At 34.9% G+C, this 25,825-nt stretch overlaps 1 protein-coding gene across 2 annotated transcripts in view; it reads left to right on the top strand.

Moving 5' to 3' along the window:
- The window catches only part of MEI4 (meiotic double-stranded break formation protein 4), a 129,783-nt gene extending 106,729 nt beyond the window's left edge, over positions 1 to 23,054 (top strand). For both annotated transcript variants that reach the window (XM_039728104.1, XM_039728094.1), the window contains one exon: positions 19,464 to 23,054. In XM_039728104.1, the coding sequence (XP_039584038.1) occupies positions 19,464 to 19,715 (252 nt within the window). In that variant the 3' untranslated portion in view covers positions 19,716 to 23,054. The remainder of the gene's footprint in view (positions 1 to 19,463) is intronic.
- Positions 23,055 to 25,825: the final 2,771 nt, after the last annotated feature.

The raw sequence follows: 25,825 nt of genomic DNA, 5'->3' as shown, positions 1-25,825 counted from the left end.
CATGTAGCACCACCACCTCTCCAGCCAAAATATCTCAATTTTGTGCTGTTTGTATTGTCTATAAAGATGCATTCCTCATGACCGCTATTTCTTCAAATAAGCAGTTCAGTGTTAGGAAAGAGTGTGACTTTATTCTTCCAGATTAATCAGTATTCATTTGCAGATTTCAGTTCTCTGTGAGCAACTGAGTGCAGTTCATGTGTGCAGAAGTGATGACTCCCAATGAATTTCTGCACATACAGGAATTGGAATAAAATAAACATGGCAAATTTTGTTGTAATCTGTGCACAAAGTACCAATTTTATTTTTTTTAATTGCAATTGACTCAACAGGAGACAGGCTTCTGTAATTTCACTGACAAAGATAACATGCCTGTAGCCATTTGATCAGTAATATCTTACTTGTAAATTACCTCCCTATGCTAAGTTCCACATTCCAAAGAAGACTTTAAAAAAGTAATAAAAAATCTAAAGCCAAGAGTCTAAAATACCAACTTATTCCTAAGAAACCTGTTTCTCCAGTAGGAATTTAAAAGACACAGGATTTTCAGTCAAATGCATCATGTGAAATACAAAGAATTTCAGAAATTTAGTAGCTATCAGTGTAGTTATGAAACTAAGTTGACAGCACAGTGTGTGAATTTTTTATGGATTTAATTATGTTGAAATTGAGGCATATTGATTTACTTGCCCTTATGGTATATTGAGGGTCTGCAGGAGCAGCAATGGACGATTCTCTTATCCAATCATAATTGTTTCTATCATTGGCAAAAGTTTTTTTTTCCCCCAAGGTCTGAATACTTAAGTGGAAAAGCATTTGCATGTAAAAAACAAACTCAGAAACAGACCTCCACTTTTAGTTGACATATTTCTAACAAGGCCTTCAGGGCTTTGTTGCTATAGGGAAATATTAGCAATTAATGTGAAATTCAGTAAGTGCACATTTGTCTGCTAAGCTAATAAATAAAACATAGATGGGTTATATTAGTTGCCAGTTGTATCCAGGAGCATAAGCAGTGAACTGTGATACTTAAAATAAATTGGTATCTTACAAAACTGTTTGAGAAATAATTATGGTCCTTGAAATGATTAGCCATAATAATAAATTTTATTTTTCCATTTCTTCATGCTATTCTAAAATTAATTAACTATGTAGAAGTAAAAATATGTTTTTGTAATTTAATCAAATATCTGTTAGTGCCAAGAACTTTCTGGGGTTGAAGAAAGGTCTGCTTCCTTTGATATTCTTTATTTGCAGTCCAAACCATGGACTACTATGTTTGCATTGAACATAACACCTTTTACACTAGAAAATTTGTATTTTCATAACATTCAGTGTTAATATGGAGCCAGAATTGTGTTCCAGTCAATTTATAAGTGTAATAGAATGAAGGAAATTCCCTAGTAAACAGGCCCCACTGCCTTTTTGACAAATGCATTATTCTGTTGAAACAGATCTTCCAAGCAGTTATCTGGAATTAATATGGTTTTTGACATATATTCGTTGTGAGAAATACTGCAAAGGTACTGTGGGAGGAATTTGAGAGCATCTCCTCATGAAGTCTTGGTTTGTTGCAGATGATTTTTTTTTGCTGCAGTTTTTTTAGTTCCATCCACACTATCGTATGGAATAGAAATATCATTTTCTTCTTCCACTTTAGGATTGGAGAGCAGATACCATTCTGGACTATTTCTGGTTTGGATTTTTTTCACAACTACTTACTTTCCTACTTACATTTAGTAGGGTATCTTTCTTTTTATCTGTGTTTTACTTTTACTCTTCATATTTTTTAAAGTTCTTTCTTTTGGGTTTTTTTTTGGTGGGGTTGTTTGTTTGGGGGCTTTTTTTGTTTGGTTTGGTTTTTCTGTTTTGTTTGTTTTGTTTGTTAGTTTGGTTGTTCAGTTGGACAGGGTTTTTTACTCTAGCACTTAATGACATTCTATGATCCTTTTCGCTTCTCTCATCAATTACTTGCATGACAATATTTAGCTTACGTTCAGTTCCATTCATTGCCACCTATTCTACTTCTTACATATAGATTATTTAATGTTTTATCAGTGCTGTCACATTTTCTTTTAATAATTCACTTTTACATGAGCATACTTTTCCATTTCCAGTGTTAGTTGTTGGAAAATTCAGCTGTTGTACCAGCAACTTACATGGAAAAACAGTGACTTCTGTAGTTTGTCAACTTTAAGATAAAGTTATGTATATTTCTGAAAGACAATTAAATTCACTTTCTGGGAACTTTCAGGTCAATCAGTGTGGTCTGTTTGGTCGTTTCTTGACTTAAAATTCAGGCTATATAAAAACTTCATAAACATTATTTTATACTTCAGATACTTTATGGTTCTTTCATTTAATTAAGAACCTGGAATTATTTTTTAATAGAAGCAGAATTACTTTGCTGTAAGAACTTTAAGTATTTTTTTGGAAAAATCTGAATTTGTTCATTTAGTTTGGTTTTACCTACTCTTTCCAACCCTTCAAGGGCAGTTGTGCTGTAGAAATACCAATGAATGGGTATTAATTTCAAATTAGGAAGATTATGTCTTATGTCTATAAGATGTAGTACAGCAAAAAGAAAGCCTTTGAGAATTGATTTCTAAGTAAATAAGGATTTTTTTTTTTTTTTTTTTTTTTTTTTTTTTTTTTTGGTTTCTTGTAAAATTTTTCTTCTTTACCAATGAATGGGTATTAATTTCAAATTAGGAAGATTATGTCTTATGTCTATAAGATGTAGTACAGCAAAAAGAAAGCCTTTGAGAACTGATTTCTAAGTAAATAAGGAATTTTTTTTACTTTTTTTTTAGTCTATGGACTGTGTAAAATTTCGGCCTTCTGCAGTCTCATACAAGTAAAATCAGAAAATGTAACGCATGTCACAAACTTAAGGAGATGCTACACATAATACACAACCAAGGTCTGTCTATGGTAAATTCTAAAAGTAACTGATTTCTTACCACCTGGCTGTTTCTGGTTCTTAATTTCTGGGCCTGCTTGTACACAATATTTGAGACTGAGCAGTAGATATGCTTTCCTAGTTAGGGTGCACTGCTCAAAGTGGGCTTGTGAGTCACTGTCATTGTTTGGCTTTTTACTCTCAGACAGTTTTTGCTGTCTTTCTCAAATCTTTTTGCAACTCGGTCAGCTTTGCATTGTTAATAATTTTTTCCTACTATTTCACCATTGTTTGGCTTTTTGCTCTCAGCCAGTTTTTGCTGTCTTTCTCATATCTTTTTTGCAACTCGGTCAGCTTTGCATTGTTAATAATTTTTTCCTACTATTTCACTACATTGTTTGCTTTAAGATTGTTAATTTTTCTAGTTTTAGAACTTCATACTTTTGATTTACTACTTTTGGAAGCTGAACTGCTACTCATTTAATTTTTAGTAAATATTCATATTTATGTCTTGATTTAAAAACCCCAACAGGTAGTTGCACTGTTAGTTAAAGAAAAGGGTGCATCTTAAATTTTGTTCTTCTGTGCATCTCACCTGCAGTATTGCAGTTTGCAAACCCCAAGTGGTTTCTATAGTGAAGCACCTGAACCATTCATTTCAAGTTGGAAGTGGGAAGGAAATTTTTAAATCTCCTTTTAAATGAAATCAGTACATAAAAGTGCTCCGGATTTCTCATTTTCTTACAAAGAATTACTTTTTTGCAAAGAGATAGATTTGTACAGCCTACTTGCTGACTTACACTAACAGATTGTGCTGTTCTTCACAGCTTGCTATATTCTTTACCATACCACTTGACGTACCACTTACATAACATACACATTTGATAAATAAGAGCAGTAAAACCAGTCTGGGAATAAACAGGAAAAGCACTTGTGTCATTGTGTCACCTTCCACAGCTCTTGGACAACATGAAAGGGTTAGCAGCACAGGATGTCTCCTGTTAGACACATTTTCTCAGTGTCCTGATCCCAGCCACAACAGGATTAATTTTTACAGTAGCCAGGAGGGGGACATGGCCAGAAGTAGGACGCTATTCTATCACCAGCTCACATCATTGCCAGGGGCAAGAGGAAGGGTGTCTCTTCTGAGGAGAAAGGGGTTCCTTCCTATAGCCAAGATGTGGGGAGGGAGCAGTTATGTAATGGTGCTTTTGTGTGAATCTTCCCCTCTTTCTTGTCCACTCTGTCATTAGTATTGTTGCTGTTACTCTTCATTTTCTTATCTCCTTGCTATTTTCCAGTAAACTGATCTTATCTCGACCCGTGATCTTTAGCTTTTGTGTGTCCAGCTCTCTCCAGCCCTCCAAAGGGGAGGGGTAGAGGGGGGGCAAGTGGCAGCATGGTTTCAGTGGGAGCTCTAAATTGGAGAATACCATTCTAAACCAGGACACCCAGTCTTCCTATCTCACAGTTTCTCACCAAAACTATCCTTAAGTATTGGGTTATGCTAATTTTCTTATAGCATACATTTGTATTTGTATTGCATTTTCTCCTCTTTCATTTGCCTTCAAACAAATGTTAACATCCAGAGTTCATTCTTAAAAGAGATTATGAATTTGCATGTCTCTTAATCATCTGTGTCAGTATGTTCTAATCATGTTACTATCATGATATATCTTTCTAAAACAATTTTGAGCTTCATTGTCTCTGCAGTTAATACTGCAGTTACTGGAGTAATCACTGTACATGAAATAGTTAATGTCTCTTTAGAAACAAATAGCAAAGAAATACTTTCAGACATGCACAAAGTCAAAATAAATCTAAAAAATGTTCCTGTGTTCCTACAAAATTATTCCCACCACTCAATGACTGTCTTCTCAAATGCTTTTAATATAAATGCAAGGAGAGCATTTCAAAACATGACTATTATAAAAGCAGTAGAAGGGCAATTACAGTCTGTGTGGAATACTAATGTGCTACTTAGTGTGAAGTAGGCCTGAGTTGCAAGTTCAATTTATAGGTGAGCCAATGTAGATTGTTTTCAATATGAAGTATGGCAGGCAGTGATATTAATAAAAACTTGTTGCACATATTGCCATCACTTATTATGCAATTAAGCACGGTTTTAAATCCTAAGACAAATCATACTGCATGCAACAGCAGCAAATTAAAAACCACTCCAAGTATTTTGTCATTATTCTTAAATCAATTAAGGTAGCAAGGTGGTGCTAGCTATTGTAAATTTAAATTTTGAAGATTGTGGTTACTGTAATTTTTATTCATTAATGTAATGAATTATTTTGTATAATCCTCATGAGTTAGTTATTTAATGTCATTAACTGAGTACAGAAAATAGGGTTATAGCTATTGTTACAATGCAGAGCAACTGTTCTGCAATATTTATTAAGGTTGTAAGAGAAACAAGTAAAGATATAAATGATGAGTGGCAGCAGAATTGGTCATATAATAATGTCTTCTCAGAAACTATATAACAGACTAGAGAGAGTTTTGGATAAAGACAACATATTTAGAGAATTGTAAAATCCTTGATTCTGAGAGAACAAAAGATTATGACTTAAAGAGCAAACAAGTGAGAGTTCCAACAGCAGTATATAAACCAGTGTATCATATAAAGAAGAGAAACTGAGTATTTTTTCCTGCCCTTTATCATTGTGCAAGAACTAAATTGAAATTTGAAGGTAAGAAAAATCCTTGCATCTGAGAAAGAGACACCTTTGTTCAAAGATAATATCTAGTATATTTTCTTTCCTGATCTTCAGATCCTGCACAAGAACATTCTAGCTACATTTTCTTTGTGAATATTCCATAAAAATTCTTGTCATATGAGCTAATTCTATGTAATCTTTCTTCCTAATTCACCTCTTATCTGTTGATAAAAGCCATCTTTTGGCTGTTGATATCACTGCAGATGTGCTTCTCTCTGAGGCAGAATTTTCAGCCAATACTTTCTGCTTCTCTGAGGATCCACATCTAATGGATCCTAAAGGCTGAATTAGAAGAATAAATTCTGGAAGTACTGAGATTCTAACGTATATGTTGTTCTCAGAAACTGTTAGAGGATGCTGCATTTTAGAAAAGGAGTCCTAAATTAACTAAAGAGTTAAAAAACTGGAATTTTTTTTGGAAAAAAAATTAATTGGTGCTTCTTCATGTTTCCAAAATGGTTTTGATTTTTCAGAGGGAGAATGGGGTACCCGTTGGCAAGGATGGGGTGATCAGATAATTTCCATCATCACGATAGTCTCCCACCTTTGAAAGAAGCAGTGTATGTGGATTACCCATCTGATCTGTTAAGTTTGGGGGTTTTTTTGGTACAAATGTGATGAGAAAACATTGGTTTAAGAATGTTCTATTGACTGTCTGAATCTCCCAGTTCTTACAGTCCTGCTAATCACCAAATATAGTTTACCTTTTTTGCTGTTTTGCACTTTTGCTTGACAAAAAGGCAATGTCTTAAGTCAGGCAGTATGAACTTAATGCTCAAACAGAGCTGTGAAATGAACGATGCTTGTCCCAAACAATGATGATTTCCAACTCATGAGTGAAGGCAGAAAGCTGACTTTTCAGGCTCTACTACCTTTTTTCAGTGTTAAGGAAAAAAATTTGTGAAGCTTTGCACAATTTCTGCTGTTAGTAGCAACTCTGTCATTCACGTCCAATGAAGGCAAAGAAAGGCAGCAAAAGGCACTGACTTTATCCAGAAGGAGGTCTTCAGTTTCATGTTTCAACACCAGCAGTAGATGCATAAACTGGCATCACTTCATTATTACTATTTAAAGGTCATGGTATATCAGAAGAGCTGCCTTTGGAATTGCTTGAATTCTTTCAGACAACCTCAGGCTAGACCAGCTGGCTTGGGGATTTGGTAGTGTTTTGAAGCTCCCATGTCTTCAGACTTGTTATGCTGCTCTTGATAACAAAACTGACTTCCTTTTGTGAGCTCTGACTTCCCACAAACATGGGATTCTGCCTCCTTCCTTTTTTCAGCTGTTTACTAAGTGAGAGCATAGGAGACACAACACAAATCCTTCTAGAAAATTAGTTGTCATCCTCATGAAAGTCATGAGGGGTATTGTACTGTTCAGCACTTGTTTACTCTATATGCTTTTGGGATGAGCCTGCATGTTATTATTTCCCAGGTTGATCCCTGAGGTCTTCCAGTCTGCCATTCATTCTGATTTGATCATAAGATCACTGTACATCCATGCCTAGAATACTTCCTTTTTCACCAGATGTTGGCCAGAATATCTCTCTGTTTGCAAGGCTATTTTAAATCTGGCACAGTCATAAAAATCTCAGTTTCAACCTGTGTAATCAATAGATAAATTAAATGAGAACAAAACAAAACCAACAAAAAACCCCGACCAGCCAAAACCAAAAAAATCAACATAGGTTAATTTACTTTTCATTTCATTTGAGTGAAGAAGGTTTGTTGATATTTCTGTGGCTGCATGGGAGCAAGTGGAATATAAATAGGAATGAAATTTAAGTTCTAGGCATAAGACCAGAAACATGACATTGGAATTGGGTAGAAGTTGCAGTGACTTGCATCATCACCTTCTCTAGCTAGTTATTAAGGTACTTATGCAAATTTAAAGTTCTGCCTAAACTGTCCTCCCTCAATGGGCAGACCAATGTTTTTGTAATGTCAAGAGTTTTTCTTCCAAGGTTTATTCATTCATCATATGGATGTTATAGGCAGCAGTGGTTGTGTTGATATGCCTTGTCAAGCAAAGTGTTGTACAGTTTTCATAAGGAGTACCTCCAATTTCGAGTCTCTGTGCTTACCTAAAAAAAATGCCTTTCCCTATGGTCATCTACCTGTAGGTAATTCATTCTTTCAAATAGATAGAGTAGATGAGGAATTTCTTTTCACTGAAGAGTTTAGAACCATATTAAGATCCCTTGACTTAATGACAGTTACTTTTTAGAGGAATCCAGTTCTGTGGATCATACTTAGTGGGGCTATTCTTCTTCACTGTCCTACACATACAGTCAGAGTTGGGTCCACTTAAATAATGGTGTTACCATCACCCACATGATGCCTAATTTGAGAAAAGTTCTATAAGATACCTACTGTCACACTGTAATAGACTCAAGAGGCCTAATACATTCCTGATATTATTTATTACTTTTTTCAGTTTTGACTATAATCCCTTATTTTGAGAATTGCATTTACTCTATATCTTTGTGTGTACATTTGTATTATCACAGCCAGAAGTGGTTGCATTTCATTTTTCATATTGTCACCTCGAATTGTTGTTAACTTTTCCCCTTTCAATGAATGATGCTCTTTAAGATCTTTCACAATAGGTTAAATTTTCTTCTGATCCTAAAAACAAGTGCAAGGTCCTATAAATAGAAAGAAGGTTCTTCAGCTAACATTTTTGCCTTTTTTTTCCCTAAAAGACAGTGGAATTAAAATTAAGATACTAAGTTCCTTCATCTGCACATGAGTGTTTGAGTTGATAACTCTGATACAATCTCAGATGTTCAAAAATTGGGTTGGAAAAAAAACCCTAAAATGGATTTCCTTCTTGTTGCTAAATCCTGTGTCACTTGGCGACAGAAGTGTTTGGAACAAATGACAGGTCATCTTTTATTCTGGAAAGATAATATAGCAGCTGAGAAAGTTTCATGGGAAAGTAAAGTAACAGAGTAGTAGTGGTTTAGTGTTGACCTTGCTGAACATTAGACTAAGATCTCACTGAGCAAACAGTAGGTGGAAGGAGCCTAATTAACCCTTTAGGGTGAAGAAAGTCAAAGTCTTTAAATTCTTATTGTCCAAAGGATTAAGAACCAAAAAGAACATTTAATAAGCTATAATTCTATATGGTGATAATCCTATTTCCTCCCTCTCCAGGGAGGAAATACTTTTACAAAGTATTAAGGAAGAGAGATGGAACTGGGACAAAACCAAATGAGAAATTTTTACATTTCAGACTGGAAAGCTTAAAAGCCTTACTAAATAAATGACTGTGTGCCCATATGGCATAGAAGAACCTTAATTCAATCTAAATGAGTTAAATTCAGTAGCAGAAACAGTCGGAGCATGAGTTCCCTATTGGCTAATTCGCTGTCATCAGGGAATCTTGAAGGAATTAATTGCATGGCTACCTTAGAGCGATAAAAATAAAGAAGTATTCTCTTTCTTATTTGTTCACTCTACAAGTTTCTGTATTATTCCAGAAGTTTTCCCTGTGCATAAAAGCACGAGAATAGTGACTTTTTTTTTTTATAAAAGAAGTTTGAGCACTAAAATAGGAGGGTTTCTTTATACTGCAGCTGATGTCTTTCACTCATTTGTAATGCTACAATTGCTGTGCCAGATAGTCCAGACCTTCTAAAAACTAGAAATTTGCTAGGAGTCAGTTACAGCATACCAAAGATGATCTATGTACCTCAATTCTGACAGGATTTGATTTTGTTTCTTCTCTCCTCTTTAAATGAGTCGGTCTCTAATGATTTTCTGTCATGTTTTTGTTAATGTATTCCTGCAGTCATCTGAAATAATTTTGAAGTGCTAGGTGGCCTGTGTGTTTAGTATGACTTGTTAATATGATCTTTTACTATCTTTCACAGTGATTTAAATCTTGTTCAGTAAATTAAGCAATTATGTTAAAAAGAGGAAAGAATTGTATTCCTAAAGGCACTTAAAAAGCTTTGCTACATTCTTGTATGTATTGCCTACTGGTAATTATTACCTGATTGTAAATAATGTGGTACATAAAGTAACTAGAGGTATTTTGAATTCTTCCATCTGGTCCACAGTTAGGGACATGCTTTATTTCTTGTTCCAGATCATTTAATTAAAAAAACCCCAAACTGAAGCTTAGCTGTCTTTTTGAAAGGGTAGTCATCCTCTGAAATGTTAAATTTTTTCTGATCTTTTCAGGACAATTTTTAAATAAATACCATGCTATATCTAACATTGCATTCTGATGCACAGTAAACCTGACAAGTGTGCTGGCAGCTGCAGAAAGACCAGAGTCCTCTCTGAAAATCTTTACTAAATGTAAATTATCTTAACTGTGGTAGGATGATGCTATTTCTTGTTTTACACAAAAGGTCATGTGCTGTCTTAATGGTGGTGAGGATTAGGGACTGTGTTCTGTTATGTTCTTGAAACTCGATTGAGCCTTGAAATTGTTCAGGTAAATATCATATCCTAATTGCATTTTAAAACTCAGCTTTCCAAAGAAGCAGCTTGCAGAGTTTTACATAGTGCTAATTATTTTGCTAGTCCAGTCTACTTCAAAACATCAATGGTTTTGTAGTGAATGTAGAGGGATTTGTGTCTTTTTCTTTAGGTTGAAAATTTGCTTATTTTTCACTATTCCATTTTTCCCACAAGGTCCCTTCCAGGACCATGTTCTTGGGAAGTTCAAATTTTATAAAAAAATTGTATTTTGTTCAGATTTCAAAATCAGAGACATGGCCCAGATTCAGGGTCATGCCAGTGGGACATTTGTCTTTTATTTGCAAGACATGGGGGATGGAAAAAATAGAGAAAAGCCAAAAGGATGGTGATGGGAGTACAGCACGAAAAGGAATGGCAGAGAAGTTTGTAACTGCTAAGGAAAACAGGAGAGGTTTTCAGATGCAATTCATGTCGTGTTATCATTGGTTTAGGCCATCAGAGGAAATCACAGCCTTAGCTGAAAGGTGGATTTCAACTCCTTTTTTTTCTTCAGTACTATGACATTTCTTTTATGCAGCTGTCATACCACATTCACATGAGTGACAGTGTGTTTCTGGAAACTTTAGCTTCCTAACTGTAATCAGGGTCCCATAAGGGCCTCTACAGGTACATTTATGTCAGCTTTCTGTAAAAGTTCCACCAGACACCTCAGTCATTTACCTAAAACACTATCTTCTAGGTTTCTCAAGTCAAGTGTTGTTTCAGTGGGCTTCGTTCAGATCCTTTTTGACTTTGAATGTACTTTGAGTTCCAGTTGGGTTGCTTTTCCTCTGGTTGTGATTTTTTCCAGAATTAACGCTTCTGATTCAAATTTAATTGCTTTGAATGTCTATAATATTTCTGTCGTTTGCTTGTAATAGCCTCCTTTTGGGTGACTCATTGCAAAAGAGTGCTCTTCTGCTCATTTTTAGCTTTTTTTCCCTTAAATATTTGTCTTAGCAAAGCCATTTGATAAAATCATCTGTATTTTTGCTAGAGTATTCAGCTCTAATGTATCCAATTCAATCTCAGAACATTATCCTTCAAACAGCTTCTGTGAAGAATAAAAAAGTCTGTAGTTCCCCACTACTTTTCAGTTCTTGTTAGTTTTACTGAGCTGTGTTAAGCTTTGACATAAGAAATTATACCAGAGTGAAAAATCACATGCTTCTCTAGCCATGTAAATCTTCCTGAATTTTCTTTTACTGTCCTCTAGGTCATTTTAAGCCCTTCCATTCCCAGATTCCTTTCTTGATAGTATCCTTCTAGCACAAGGAATGAGGCCTGCTATAAACAATTCTGTGCTTGCTGAAAATAGTGGTGTTGTACATCCAAATTTTGGCTGGACTCTGCACTCTCGAAGACATTTTCCTTTAGTCAAGGCCATTTATACCCTTGTCAGCCTACATATCTGTTATTTACAGAATTATCCAGCTCACAGGTTTGCCATGTAGAAACTCTTACTTGCATAGCAGACAACTTTCCCCACACAACTTCAAATGGGCATCTAACTTCTGGTTTTATGAAAAGGAAGTCCTTGGACTTGATATGACCTAGTAAATTTCACTATATAATAGAACTCAGAGCACGGAACTTTCTTCAATAATTCTTTCATTTGTTTCACCTGATATCATAAATTTTAGAATTATAAGCATTTTCCTGTAGACAATCATTCCTGTGCATTTCTTATATTTTCTTCTTCAAAGCTAGAAAAACTAGTTGGCTTCTGATGGTCAATTTAGAATTTAATCCCTTTCAAGTTTACTCTGCTTTTTTTGTGTTCTGTCAGGATTCTGCAATTTTCACACAAGTTACAGATTTTCAGTTTCAAAAGGATTTTGAAGTGTAACTGTCTTTAGACTTACTGCTGGTGTGCTGAACTTTAGAAGGGCAATCTTGTACTGCATATCACTGCATTCCAGCGTCATGACACACACATTCTAAACTGCTGCTCTGGAGCTCTTAAAAACCTGTCTTTTTACACTACTGTGCTGCTAAAGCAGCTGAAACAAACAAACAAATTTTAGAAAGTAAAGTTGTCTAGACAATTTCTCTTTTTGGATCTTTCCAGAAGAGTCTACCAGAAAATTAAAGGAAAAGTAAAATGTGAAAGCAAAACCATATTTGCTTACAGTCATACCCATCTGGTTTCCGTAAAGCCTAAAAAGATTGTAGATAGCAATCTGTTCCATTTTCCAATTTGTTATGTTTTTCATCAAAAGGTCTAATTCCTTCCAAAATTAAGTTTTGATGCATGTATGCAAACTTCTAGGTATACTGTGGTGTTCTCATGATTTCATGATATTTTATATTTTATGTGATTTTTAATTAAATATGTTGAATCTGTAATTTCTCACATCTTTAAGCTGAATAAGCAATATTTTCATGTTGTTAAACCACTCAAGATTTATTCTACATACATATTCTACATAAACACATTAAATAAGAAAAATAGCACTGCTTGTCAACCCTGTCAAATGTTTATGAAATTATATCTTGAGTCTTCCATGTCTCCCATGTCTCTTGAGTTTACAGTTAAAGTTTGGAAGACTCTCATGGCATTCTTTGAAAATTCAGAGATTGTTATGTGATTTGTTGACATAATTGTAGTGGAATATGGCAGATATTTAAGGCAGATGGTAGAATCACTGAAAAAACATTGTTGTCTTGTTTCAGTTATATCTATATTTCAGTATATATCTATTATATCTATTAATCCATTTTAGGAGAATGGTTTGGGAAAACATATATGTGAAATATAAACACTTTCCTAAAGAGTTTTTATCTATACAATAAATCCAGGATTTTTTCTAAAACAAGAGGAAAGATAAATAGGTAGCTAAAACACTTCTTCCTACATCTAAGTTTGGTTTAATATTAAGTTAAATATTGCCTTGAACAGTTATAGAATATTAAGCCTCTAATTATGGAAGATGAAAAATAACTGCATAATGAGAAGGAAACCTGTCTTCTTTAGCAGTATCATTTTTTATATATTCAAATTATACAGAGGCTTAGATTGCTTATATGAAAGAGATTCAGAAAGCAGATGTCAACTCCTTTTTCTTCCAAACATTAAGCTTGGGTTCCAAGGTTTGTCTTTTTCCTCACACAGGGCAATGCCTAGAATGACTCCTCTTGCTCTTTAAGTGTTTTGTTTTGTCTTGTTTTTTTTTTTTTTCCTGGATTTTATGTTTTCTTCTGCAGCAGATAACTACAAGCATCAAACACACATTTGTTCTCAGTTAGTCGGAAACCACCTAGGTTTGCTTATGTTTGGGCTGTTTTCCTTTACGATTTTGAACCTGGAGTGGTGGATTCTGTCTCTGACTTTGGAGCAAGGATTGATCTCATTGAAAATGAAGGGGGATACATGTAGAGCCACTGGTTGTAAGCTTTCAGAGCTGCAAACTAAAAAAGTGAAGTAGCTTACCATTAAACTGAGAGATAGAAAAACGTGGAAATGGCCATTCTGCCTCTGACAGTGCTTACAGTAAATGTTCAGAGGAGTTTGGAGACGTTTTCAAGAACATTCTCCCAGTATCCATCTATTTGTGCTATTCCAGGTGAAGAGTGATGGATTGATTGATTGAGTGATTTATTATGTGTATCTGTGGATTTCACTGTTGTACAACTGTTTACTTTTCTTTCACCCCATACAAGCTTTCAGCTTTCGCAGTGTCCTGTGGCAAGTTAGGGGCATGTTCTGTGACAGCCTTCTGCCTTTGCTTGCTCTTGGACCAACCATCTGTGACTTGCTAGGTTCAGTTGATTCTTTCATCCCTAGCATTGGAAGAGATAATTTTAGGAAGTCAGGCTCTATGTGAGGCAAAGTTATCATGCTTTTGGGAAAGAAAGCCTTATGAGATGAAAAACATGTTGAAAAACTTCTTTTCAAAAATTAATGAATTATGATTCAGTACAAATAAATGTACTTGCATTACTGCCAGGGTTGCCTGCCCAGTGCTAGAGTCACTAAAGCAAAATGATTTCTATTTCTTTTCAGAGCTTCTTGTGCATTTTCTAAAATAGGTAAACTATCAAATCTTTTGAAACTAATGTAGCTGTATTTTTCAGCAATCCATTGCTTTCTGATGTGATTTTAATTAATGGAGAAATTTTTATTTCTATTATTCAAAACTTAATCTTATTACCTTAATGTCCTATTACCTTTAAAAATGTTATATATATGATTCTTTTCAAGACCTGCTTCAAGCACTGGCCTTGCTGTACTTAAGAACGCTTCTCTCAGGACAGAACATAATTTCACATGGTCTATTATTTCAAATATGGTTATTTCATGTAGTACTCTTACACTTGTAAGTAGGCAAGTCCTCCAAAACAACAAACCAAAAAAAAAGCCCTTTCTCTAATACTGAAGTTCGTAACTGAGAAATTTTATTAGATTGTTTTGTTCATTGCTTCTCGTGATAGAGACTTTATAGGGGATACTCTGACCTATAATTTCATTTTCAAGTTAGAAATATTCTTAAATACCCCATTTGATTTGGAAGAACCCACACAATAACAAGATATATTCACAATCTTTATTTCAGTTTCTTTTCTGAAAAAAAATAGAAAACCAAAGTCAAACCAACATATTCCACATGCTTCAATTTGTGAAGAATTAATGTTTATAATTTTAGAATAAATTTCAAAAAAACATATGTGAGAAGTCAGATTTGAAGTATATGCCTTGTAGATTGGAATAAAATGGGTTTATAAGTTCCCATTATCCTAAGAAGGTTCACAGATTTATACTTTTTGGCTGTTCTTTCTGAATGAGATAGCTTTGTGACTTATATTTTAGCTTTCTTTAATTGGATAAAGGGGATTAAAATTTGGTTTTAAAGCTTTCTGTCTCTTTGTTATGTTGCTTGTGAAGCAGTTGTGATTCTTACTCCAAAATGGAAACGTCAGTGCTCTGCTGCTGTCTCTTTTAATTTTTTACAGTATGTTGTGGAAATTCGTTTACTAGATAAGAATAATATTGCTTAAGATGTCTTGGGAATTTCTTGTAATTCAGTCTGTTGCACTAAGGGCTAATAACAGATGACCCTGCTAAGTGATATGTGGAAGAGGCACAATGCATAGATGCCTCAGGGATATAAGTATCTTCCCCTTGGGAGATAGCAAAGAGAATAAACATTTTAAATTCTGTCAAAAGTATTTTCCAGGGTATGCCAAATAATTATGTCTGGACAGATTCTATTTTTGCAAGATTCTTACTTTTTCTTCTGAAACCTCTCTAGCATGAGACTGTCCAGGACTTGTAAAGTGTTGTTAGCACTATCTTACTCAGGACTAGTGACTGCACATGCTGTAGATTAAATTGTTCTAAGAGTTTAGCTGATGGTCTCTCCTCTGGAATTTAACTCTTACAAATGTTGGCAATTCCTTGGCCCTTTCTGCAGTCACATTTGATCTTGATTTACAAGCAGAATAGTTGAAACTTAGGTGTCTACTTGAGAATAAAGTGATACTCAGCATGAGTAAAGACAGAAATAGAACTTCAAAACCTATGGAATAAAAGATGAAAATATTTTGAAAATTTGGGCTGTGGGAGTATGAATTTAAATAAGGAATTTCACATGATATAAATTTTGCTTGGGACACTGAAAAAGTTCATATATTGGTTTGAATTTATTTGGCATGTGAATAATTGACATGGTTATGAGGATTATGATTACTGGAAGGGTTCAGGAAATAGGCATTTCAAATCATAAAACAAAAAGCTCCTAGAGACATGCTAATCAGGTAAAAACTGAACCCTGCATCATGACAATTTGTAATTACCCTTTATCTTAACACAGTAGTACTGGAAACAGAATAAAAAGATTTCTAGTAAAGACTTTCATGCATACCTGTCTTAAATATTTTAGAGATATTTATGTTATTATTATATATAATTTTATATAATGTATTATAATACATATAATATGTTATTGTATTATATTAAATTCATACAGATATATTTATGTTATTATATGTTCTTTATTATGTTATTTAAACACTAAACAACAATTACAGGTAATCTCTTTATCATACTGTGATTTTGTATGCTGTAGATAATGTTGGGTTTGTAAATTTTAATGATCAGAGGTTATTTACATGTTTGCAGAACATCCACTTAAGAAGATTTCTGTCTTGTTTTGAAATAAAATGCCTACTATCCAAATGCCTACTATTCTTAACTGTACTCTGAAAAATATTTCTCTTGTATTTAGTACTTGAATACAGCAATAAGTAACCTGGATAGGGATTTCTCAAAGGAAAACTGAAGGGTCAAGAACAGAATTCCCTGTGAGAATTAATTTTCCTTATTCATAAAATGAGAATGTATTGACTTGAGAAAACAATTCAGTGATTCTTGAAAGATATTGCCATTAACCTCTGACCTAGACTGGATGAGTAGTTACTTAAAATTAGTATTAATATATTTTGGAATAGCAGCATATATGAGACTTGCATTGTAGATACACCCTCTGAACTTTCTGGTGTATACACATACGTGTACAGCTACCCACTCACAAACGTTGGTGGGCAAGATCAATAGGTCTGTTATCTGACTCTGCACCATTAGGGAACAGCAAAGGTATCCCTTTACCAATTATGCAGAATAAATTTGTATTGGTAGTAGTTGCATCAATCAGTGCTAAAGAAGACATCTAACAAAAGAAATAGAGACACATTTTGTTCAGATTATTAAATGGATTGGAAACGTTAATAAAAAGCCTTGAGCCGGAAAATGTTATAGGCTGATATTTTTTCCTCTTAGTTATATAATGCAATATTTCAAAGTGCATTTGTCTCCAGAAAAATAATTACCTCAAAAAAATACTTTCTCCCTGCCATTATAGTTACCCTTTCTCTTCTTCAATGTCAGTTTTGTGTGATTAAAGCAATTTTCCTTTAATGCAGTAGTATTTGTAGAGGAAGCTACTTAGTTAACTTGTGGATTCTATTATCCATAATCAGATAGTTTACTAAGCTGCAATTAGTTGCACCTTTTAAAACCCACTGAAAATAACACAATTGCTTAACTGCTTGAAAGAGCCTGTGGTTATGGGAGTAAGTGAAGTGACATAATTTGCCTTTCTAAAACATTTTATATTGATTACTCATGTAAAAGGAGTGAATTTTCAAAGCCAACACTTGATAGTCAAACAAAGAATTTTTGCTTGTAGTGTTGTACATCTAATTTCCAAATTATAGGAACTAAGAGCATAGAACTTCCATTTATGTTTCTACACAGTCATTTTTTTCTGGGTGCTGTCACACTTTATCACTGTCAAGACTTCCAGGACATGGTATATCTGTGGTTCTAGTGTGGAGTGGGATGAATTACATGCTGAAGGACCCTGGGAACTATTCAGTTGCAAAAACTCAGGCATCTAGTAGCATACCTAAGGTACTCCTCCTGGCTTACAGCTGCTACTCTGGGGCGTGTGAAATGGCAATAGACATCTACCTTCAAACAACTGTGGGCCCCCCCTTGCTTCCCTCCATCAGCTGAAACAGGAACAAGGGGTAACTATCTCAGCTTGTTGATGCCTGTGTTTGGTCAGATGACCCCTACTCTGAAAGTCTTAGGAGCTGACTTTGTAGGTCTTCAGAATCATCTATTTCCTAGAAATTCGGTAAATCATTAATAGCGCCTACTTTCATAGCTTTGAAAGCTGTAGTTTAGTCTAAGCAAAGTAAATATATTTAGCTCCTCACTATTAGTTAACAGTCAAAACAATCAGTGTAAAGTCATGATTGTCCTAGAGTTGGATGTTTGATATTTGAAGAAACCGACTGTCATATTACCTTTGATTTGGAAGGAGGTTTTCCCAAATTAGGCAGTTTGATAGGCAGAACTGAACTTTAGAAATATGCAAATACTTAATATATTTTTATTTAAAAATGTAATACTTTTTCAATTTCTGCTGTCTGTTCTGATAAGAATGTCAATACTGAATTCTTAGCAGCAGCTTCTGTACTGTACATTTTTCTTACCAGGGTCCAGAGAGACAGTAGAGGAGTATGCAAGGCTAGGGATGATATGTTTTGGTAATGAACCTATATTTCAAGGTTTCTAGAAAACTCAGCAAAATTATTTTGCCACATTAAGGCTTTGCAACAGGATGGCTGTGGTGTTTTAATTTTGTCTTTGAGGTGGGAGGCTACCTGAAAGCCATTACCCCAGAGTGCTGAAACACAGATTTTAGGTTTAATAACTGCTATCTCAGAAAGCAAAATGAGCAATCTCTGAGCTAACGACTTCCTCAGTTTTACCTGGAGAAGGTGAGGTGCCATTTTTTTCTTAGATTCTAGTGGAATCAAAAACCAGTAACATTTTTTGTGAAACTAATGACTGTATAATAGATTTCACATTTTGGAGAGTCTTACTTTGGAAAGTATGTAATCTAGACTGAGGAAAATGATTTTATGTGTTTTCATAGACCCATGTTGAAGTCGTGACCCATCTGGCTTTGTAGCACAGGTCTAAACAGTTCTTTAGATTTGCTAGAGCTATTGGTCCATTTTCTAAAATATATAATTAATTTTCTAGCAGCTATGATTTTGCCTTTCAGTTCTGATAATCTACTTACTGTAGTTGCAGCCTTTTTCAGAACAAGGTCACCTCATATTATTGGTAGATTTTGCTGTTAAGGACACAAAATTTCATTCCAGAGAGACAGTTCTTCAAGGTTTAAGTTTGTATCTTATGAGTTATTTCCTATGTACAGAAAGCTTCTGTGTAAAATTCCAGTTTCTAGATACACGACAGGTAAATTTATATTGGATGAAGCTGTAAGAGTTCTAAAAAATTTTTATTTTGGTCAGTGTTCTTGTTCCAGCTTATTTGACAATCTGAATATTCCACTTTAAGCTGCTCAGAACTGGCTTGTGCATTTTCTATTGAGAGTTTGGACTTTTAATTTTTTTTGGAGGTGTCACTTGAATAGATGAGTGTCTATATTTAGGAGTAAAAAAAAAAAATGTTTTGCTTGTTATTTTCTTTCTCTGAAATCCACTAATTCTAATTATACCCCCAAAACAAACAAAGCTGTTATTGTAGTTGTTTTTCTGTACATCACTATGGTATGTGGATAATTAGGTAAAGCAAATTCTCTCATGAAGAGGAGGTTGTGTTGACTTTTTGTTTGGTAGTGTCATGCAGTCTTAGTTGTTTGGCTGTTAACACAAAAAGGAAAGCATTTTTTAGAAGTAATCATACTGAATCTATAGGTGTACTGATTATATAAATAACACTGCAGATTTTAACAGTATTCCTTAAACTGTCATCTGAGATATTAGGCTGCAGAAATGTTTCCACACTCTACTTATGTACTGATTGTTCTTGATTCCCAGGTCCAGTCTGTGTATGACATCACTCAGTATGAGAATATTTTTCTTTTGTGCATGATTCTGGAACAACTTCTTCAAAATGAGACAGAAGAAAATAACATTTCAAGCTCGGACTATGGAGGAGAAGAAAAAATCAAATTTTTGAAGAACCTTGATCAAGTTATTCTTCATCTCTCAGATGAATTCCCTTTGTTTTCTTTATATTTGTGGAGAGTGAGTGTTCTTTTGAACTCAGGTCAAATGCAAATTGATTAAAACAAGCAGCCTACTTTTTAACCATGCATTTCTTGTGGGATTGCATTGGAAAATTTTCGAGCCAGACAGTGATATTGTTCTTATTGAAAAACATTTACTTTAAACTACTACTCTATACAGCAGTTTCAGAGATAATGCGATTTATTTCCAATTCTGAATATAGAAAAAAATGTAATAATCCAGGTGCCATTTTCAATAAATGCTGTTTCTTGTAATAGAAAACAGTGTGTTGGTGTTTGTCCACACCGTGAAAATAGAACAAAGAAAGTTGTTTCAGGTGTTGTTTAAAATAAACACTATGAATTTTAAAGTACAGTCATAATATGTGTGTAGAGCTTCCAAGCTAGGAGACTAATGCCTCTCCTTTAAGAGTTGTGTAGCTTCTCTATGATTTAGAGACAGTGTCTGGTTGATTGAAATAAAAAAGTTTATTTTAAACTTGGTAACTTATCAGTAAAAAATCTTACAGGACAGACTTTGTTACTAATAATCAAACGAGTCATTACTTGAGTAAAATAAAATCTGATGCTCAGTTTCACAAATTTCTTACATTCATTGTATACTGCTTGGCTTTACTTTGTATGCACAGGTTTAGGTACAATAGGCCTAATTCATTCTGAGTTGAGTAATGATTTCAGACATCTAATCCAAAGAAGTGCAACTCATTTAATAGTTATTTTAAACCTTTCTCTTCAAAATTAATGAATATTGCTAAAATCCCCTTTGGTATATTTACATATTATCTGATATTCAATGATTTTTTTTCTGTGTGATATTATATTCATAGTAATAATTAAAGTAACATATTTTAACAGAAATTGTCTTAAAAGATCTTCAAAGTGTGAGCTCAGCAATATCTTAACTGAACCATAGTCTTTGATAAATCTAAAGGATAACCATTATAATGAATTGCTCTTTTTTTCTGTTAGATAAACAAGATTTTAGTTTTATTATGTCTCCTAGAAGTGTATATTCACTATAAAGGCAAAACAGTTTGAACATTAGTCCTTGTCCTTCCCCTTGAACTTGTCAGGAAAATTCTCTGAAACACCAGTATCTTGTTAATTTGAATGCATTTATTTTGTAATAAACCTCTGCTTTATAGATATGTAAAATACATTGGGATTTAAAAAGTGTGGCTTTGATGGTGAATTGGCTCCCCAGAGAGTGTTTCTTAGTTAAGACACTGGCCTCTGTTCTGTTTCTTAAACTTGCTATTTGATATGTTGTATGGTAATGCTTGTTTAAACTTTCTTCTAGCTGACTTTCTTCCAACAGAAATGCTTGATTTGCAAAACAAGCATTTCTGACTAGTCACATGAGAAAATCAGATCGTTTTAGTCAAACTAAAGAAAATATAAGTCAGTGTGTAAGTTTGGTAGCCACTCAGGAACTGTGCCCTTTTTGTTGCTGCTTTGCTTGTTTGTTTTATTCTGGTGGAGGATCAATTCTTCCTTCTCCCTCAACAGCACTGAAAGCATGATTGCAAGAAGAGAAAGGAAAGGAATAAACAAAATGAACAATTATCTAATTGATATAATAATTCTTATTTTAATTTTTTCAAAAAAGCTTCATTCAAATATAGTAAGTAACTAAAAGACACAAAATGCAGAACGATTTTGTCATCCTTTATGATGGCAAAATGTGTATTGGTTCAAGCCTGATATTTGAAAGAAAAGTTTCAGCCCTAGATTGCATACCATATTTGCTCATTGATTGGCAAAAAGTGTTTTTGTTGTTAGTAAAGCAATTCAGGCAGAAAGGGACACATTTTCTTCTTCTAGCACTTTCTCACCAGTAAGGTCTCTAGGCCACTGAAAAAGCAATGGATATTTTGGGAAATATGTTCATCCTTGGTGAATTTTGAAGTAACTGCTCACTTGAGACATGATTTTTGAAATATGTTTTTTTCACAGCATACAGAAAGACAAGGTTTTGTATCCAGAGATGGCAAAACTACATGGCATTTATGCTCTGACAGGGATTTGGAACTGTCACGCCGCTTTGAAAGTGTTGAGGCAGAGTGAGAGTTCCCCTTGCAATGCCATTGCAGAAATCTAGGCACACACTCGCCTCTGCAAAAGGGCTGTTAACTGGTCAGCTGGGCTCTCCTTATCTGCTTAGTGCAGAATTAAATAGGGCAGTGAACCACATTAATGAACACCTCAGCTTTGGTGTGGGCAATAACCCCTGTGATCAGAATACTTACTAGATTGTTGTCTCTTGTTTCTTGGAGATTTTTCACGAAGAGGGGACTTGCCTCAAGATGAAAATGCACAAAGGTAGACTTGTACACTGAGATGTCTCTGTGTGGTTGAGATATCTAATCTATGAAACCAAGTGTTTTGGTCTGGGTATCCAGCTGCTACCCCAAAGGACTGCAGATCTTCTCTAAGTCTTGTGTCACATTTCCTCTTTTCATGTAGATGCCTCTGATACCCTGAAGCATCTTTAGTGGCCCTGTCACTTGAAAGTGTCTTCTTAGACAACCGAGCAGTGATGATAACCTGAGCTTAGGTCTGTAACTCGCCACCACAAACATGCATTCAGGTGTCTTAACCTGAAAAGTAAACTCCATTTGTGATACCTTATATGTTTTAGGGTAGGAAATCCTAAGTTTAAATTCCTGCTCTTTGGACAATTTCTGCTTTTATCCAATGACTATTAGATGTAATTTGAGTAAACACCGCTGTCTTTAGTTTTGAAATTACCAGGATGACTGAGATAGTCCCTGGAGGATTTGCAACCAGGTCACAAGAAACCTGCCTGTTAAGTAGGTTTGACCATGTCCAAGTTTTACCTGTCTGGCCTCCAGAGAAGAATACCAAATCCTGAGAAAGTGCTCTTTGCTGAGTGTAGACTATTGGATGTCTCAAAAGAACAATCTCAAGGTCTGTTGTGCTGAGCATAACATCTCATAGACTTAAATAGGGAACACGGAAAGTAATTTGGTCTGACCTGTCATTGTTCTCTGGAGTGTTTTACATGATTTACCCTTAGAGTTTTAAAATGAACAGTTCAAGGATATTTATTTTGTCTTGCACATCTCTTTTTCTGTAAATACATGTACTTTAGATGTTGGCAAAATGCTATTGTTCTGCAAATGCAAATTGTTCAGCCTTATAAAAACAAATGTATATATAAACACACACAGTTAAATTATATATTTATATGGTTGAATTACCAATGCTGATTTATTAATATCCTAATAAGTTTATGATTTTATAATTTGTTGTTCTGCCACATTCGTAGTTTTCTGTATGACTGACTTTCATGCCTGTCTCTGTTTTAAAAAGAATTTTGTGGTAGAGTGTCCTGTTTTATGAAAATAGAAAAATTATGAGACAAAGAAAATAAATTTTTATTCTACTGCTGCTTCATTGACTGTTCCATTCCCTGAAGAGTTTTGCATGCCTGCTAAATGGCAGCAATGGGTGGGATTTTGAAGTGGACTGTCTCAGAATGTTTTTGTAAACTTAGTTTGGAATTTTTTCATAATCTGTTTGTAATTTATTGATTCTACAAGGTATTGTTTATATATGTTGGTAACAGTGAAAATGAAGTTGTAACTTCTTTTAATCCTGTAATATTTTTTTTTCATTCAGTTATCTATGTATAACTGTCTGATACAGTTTGTAGTTTACTGTGGTGCAACATTAGTTGATGTTCACAGGATCATAGGAAAATTTGGGTTGGAGGAGACTTCAAGGTGTCTAGTCCAACTTCCTGCTTCAATCAGCATTAGCTGTGGGATCAAATCAATGTTGGTTGAATCAATGTTGTCTGTTGCTATTTCAGTATTCAGTCAGCTATTGAAAACTCTCTGCTAGGAGACGGAGCCTGGATCTGCTCTTTTGCTTGGCTGTCTTCATGGTGAAAAAATGTTCCCTTGTGTGCAGACTGACCTGGTATGCAGTTATTTCATTTATGATCAGTGTCTTAAGTCTTTCCACCACCCAGAGCCTGGATATCCCCTTGATATCATTCCCATAGGCACCGGAGGCTGTTGTGGGGTCCCCCTGCAACTATCTCTTTCCCATCTGATCAGGCCCAGCTCCCTTAACCCCCCTGGCATCACAGGCATTTCATCTTTTTACTGGGGGCCCAAAATGGGCAGCAGTATAGCTGCAGATTAACAGGTGCTGATTAGAGGGAGGTAATCCCTTCCTTTAAACTGTGTTCCTGCTGGCACAGCCCAGGATGCCCTTGGCTCTCATCAGTTCACTGGCCACGGGCACTGCAGGCTCACAATCAGTTCACTGCCCACCAGGGTCCTCGAGAGCTTTGCCTGCACAAATGCTGTCCAGCCAGGCACTCCCAACCTGTTTCCCAACTGGAAAGGAGACTTTCTCCCCAGACTGGGCACTTTGCATTGGTCCTTCCTGAAGTGCAAGTCTCAGTAATCAGCTTGAGAGAGAAGTAGTTAAAAACTACAGTCACATAAAATCAGAGGACAACATTTACATTAGCATCTTACTCTATTTCAGTTTAATAATGAAAAGAAGGGCGAGTTTTAAAGTTTTTTAAATTATTTATAATGCTAAGCACAAATACAGGAAAACCAAAGGATGTTTGTTGTGTTTGTTTTCATTCCCTGAGCAGCTGTCCATATATGTATGTTTCCCTTTAGAACTCAAAGAAATTTTATTGATTTTTTGCTTCTGTGGCTGTACATTTCTAGCTTTCCTGGATTGTGCTTTTTTGTCTGTCACATGCCAGTAAGGGTTTTTTCCTGTTCTGCAGTTCTTAATTGCCTTGATTTGCGACAATTTGTGCATCTTCATCCAGATGGTCTGTTTCACTTAGGCCTTTATTAAATCAGCTCCCCCTTATGTAAATTGTTTATTTGTCACCTTCTTTATCTTTTAGTTTTTCCTATTTTGCATATAAGTAAATTTACTTAGTCTGCACCTGCTTCTTTAATTGAACAAACAAAGTTAGTTTACAGCCTTGCTTTCATTAAGCCTTTCTTTCAGTATGGTTTCTTCTAAACTTGCTGATTTCAAATTCATCTTGAATTTTTAGGGGTTATGCCACTCTTAAAATAGTTCTACTGAAGAGAGGCTCATCCTTGAGAAGAGCACTGTTTGCATATCACCTGCTTACGAGGCTTGAGTTCATGTTTGAGACAATCTTTCAAATTATACTTAAGGAAACATTCCCTGCAAACCAGTAACATTCCCCAGTGAACAGAAATAGTTTCAAGACAAGATCTTTCTTTTGGGTTGTTTAAAAGGGAACAACCCTTTTTCTTTGCTTATTCTCATAAATGCCAGTGATTCATGTGACTTAGGCCAATTCTGGCACCTTACGGAATTCAACTGTTCAGTACATGCAGCTTAAAAAGCAACACCTACGTATTCATTAACGATGAATGTTATGCTGGTTACTCCTCTAAGATGTCCCGGCAATTTCTTGCTTTCTTCTGTTAGCTGCTGTTTCTGGTTTTCTTCTAGTAAAGTGCAGGCATTTTTTTTTTCAGTTATAATTACTGAATTTAGTTATATTCTTTGAAGACTTTCTTTCCAGCCTGTGGAGACTTAAATTTATTTCTTTCCTCCAGAGTAGCTGATCTCCCCTGACCCCAGCATGATGACACCTACGAATTTCATAAGTGTACTCTCTGATGTATTCAGCTGAGCTTGTACAGACAGAGGAATATTATGAAGTAAAATCTCTGGAGAAAACAACAGAAATTCAAACTCCTGTAAATGACTACTGTGTTCTGAAAAAAGATAAAACACTGAAAGCAAAGGTACTATTACAAGGCAAATACAAAGCCTAATCTGTTTTCTTGCAACATAAATGTGCTCCATTGCTTTAGTGAAGCATTTACTTTATGTTTCTGCTGAATGCAAGAAAAAATTGTGTCAGCCTAATTTTTTATTATCTTCTTGACATAAAGAATTGAAAAGAAGGAGAGTTGTAAACAACCAGAGAAGGCTGTGAACACACTTCTGTACTACTCCTTTTTTTACCTGATGAATATACCAGGTCATTTCTGACTTTTACAGCTCTTCATTCTGTCTTGCTCTGCAAAGTTGTTACTTTTGGCCATTGTGTGTTCTGAGCTTTGTCTTTTGAACCAGAGATCAGGAAATACATCTTGA

This window comes from Passer montanus, unplaced genomic scaffold (genome assembly GCF_014805655.1).
Source record: "Passer montanus isolate IOZ18808 unplaced genomic scaffold, ASM1480565v1 scaffold11, whole genome shotgun sequence".
NCBI lineage: Eukaryota > Metazoa > Chordata > Aves > Passeriformes > Passeridae > Passer > Passer montanus.
This window is presented reverse-complemented; position numbering and strand designations above follow the sequence as displayed.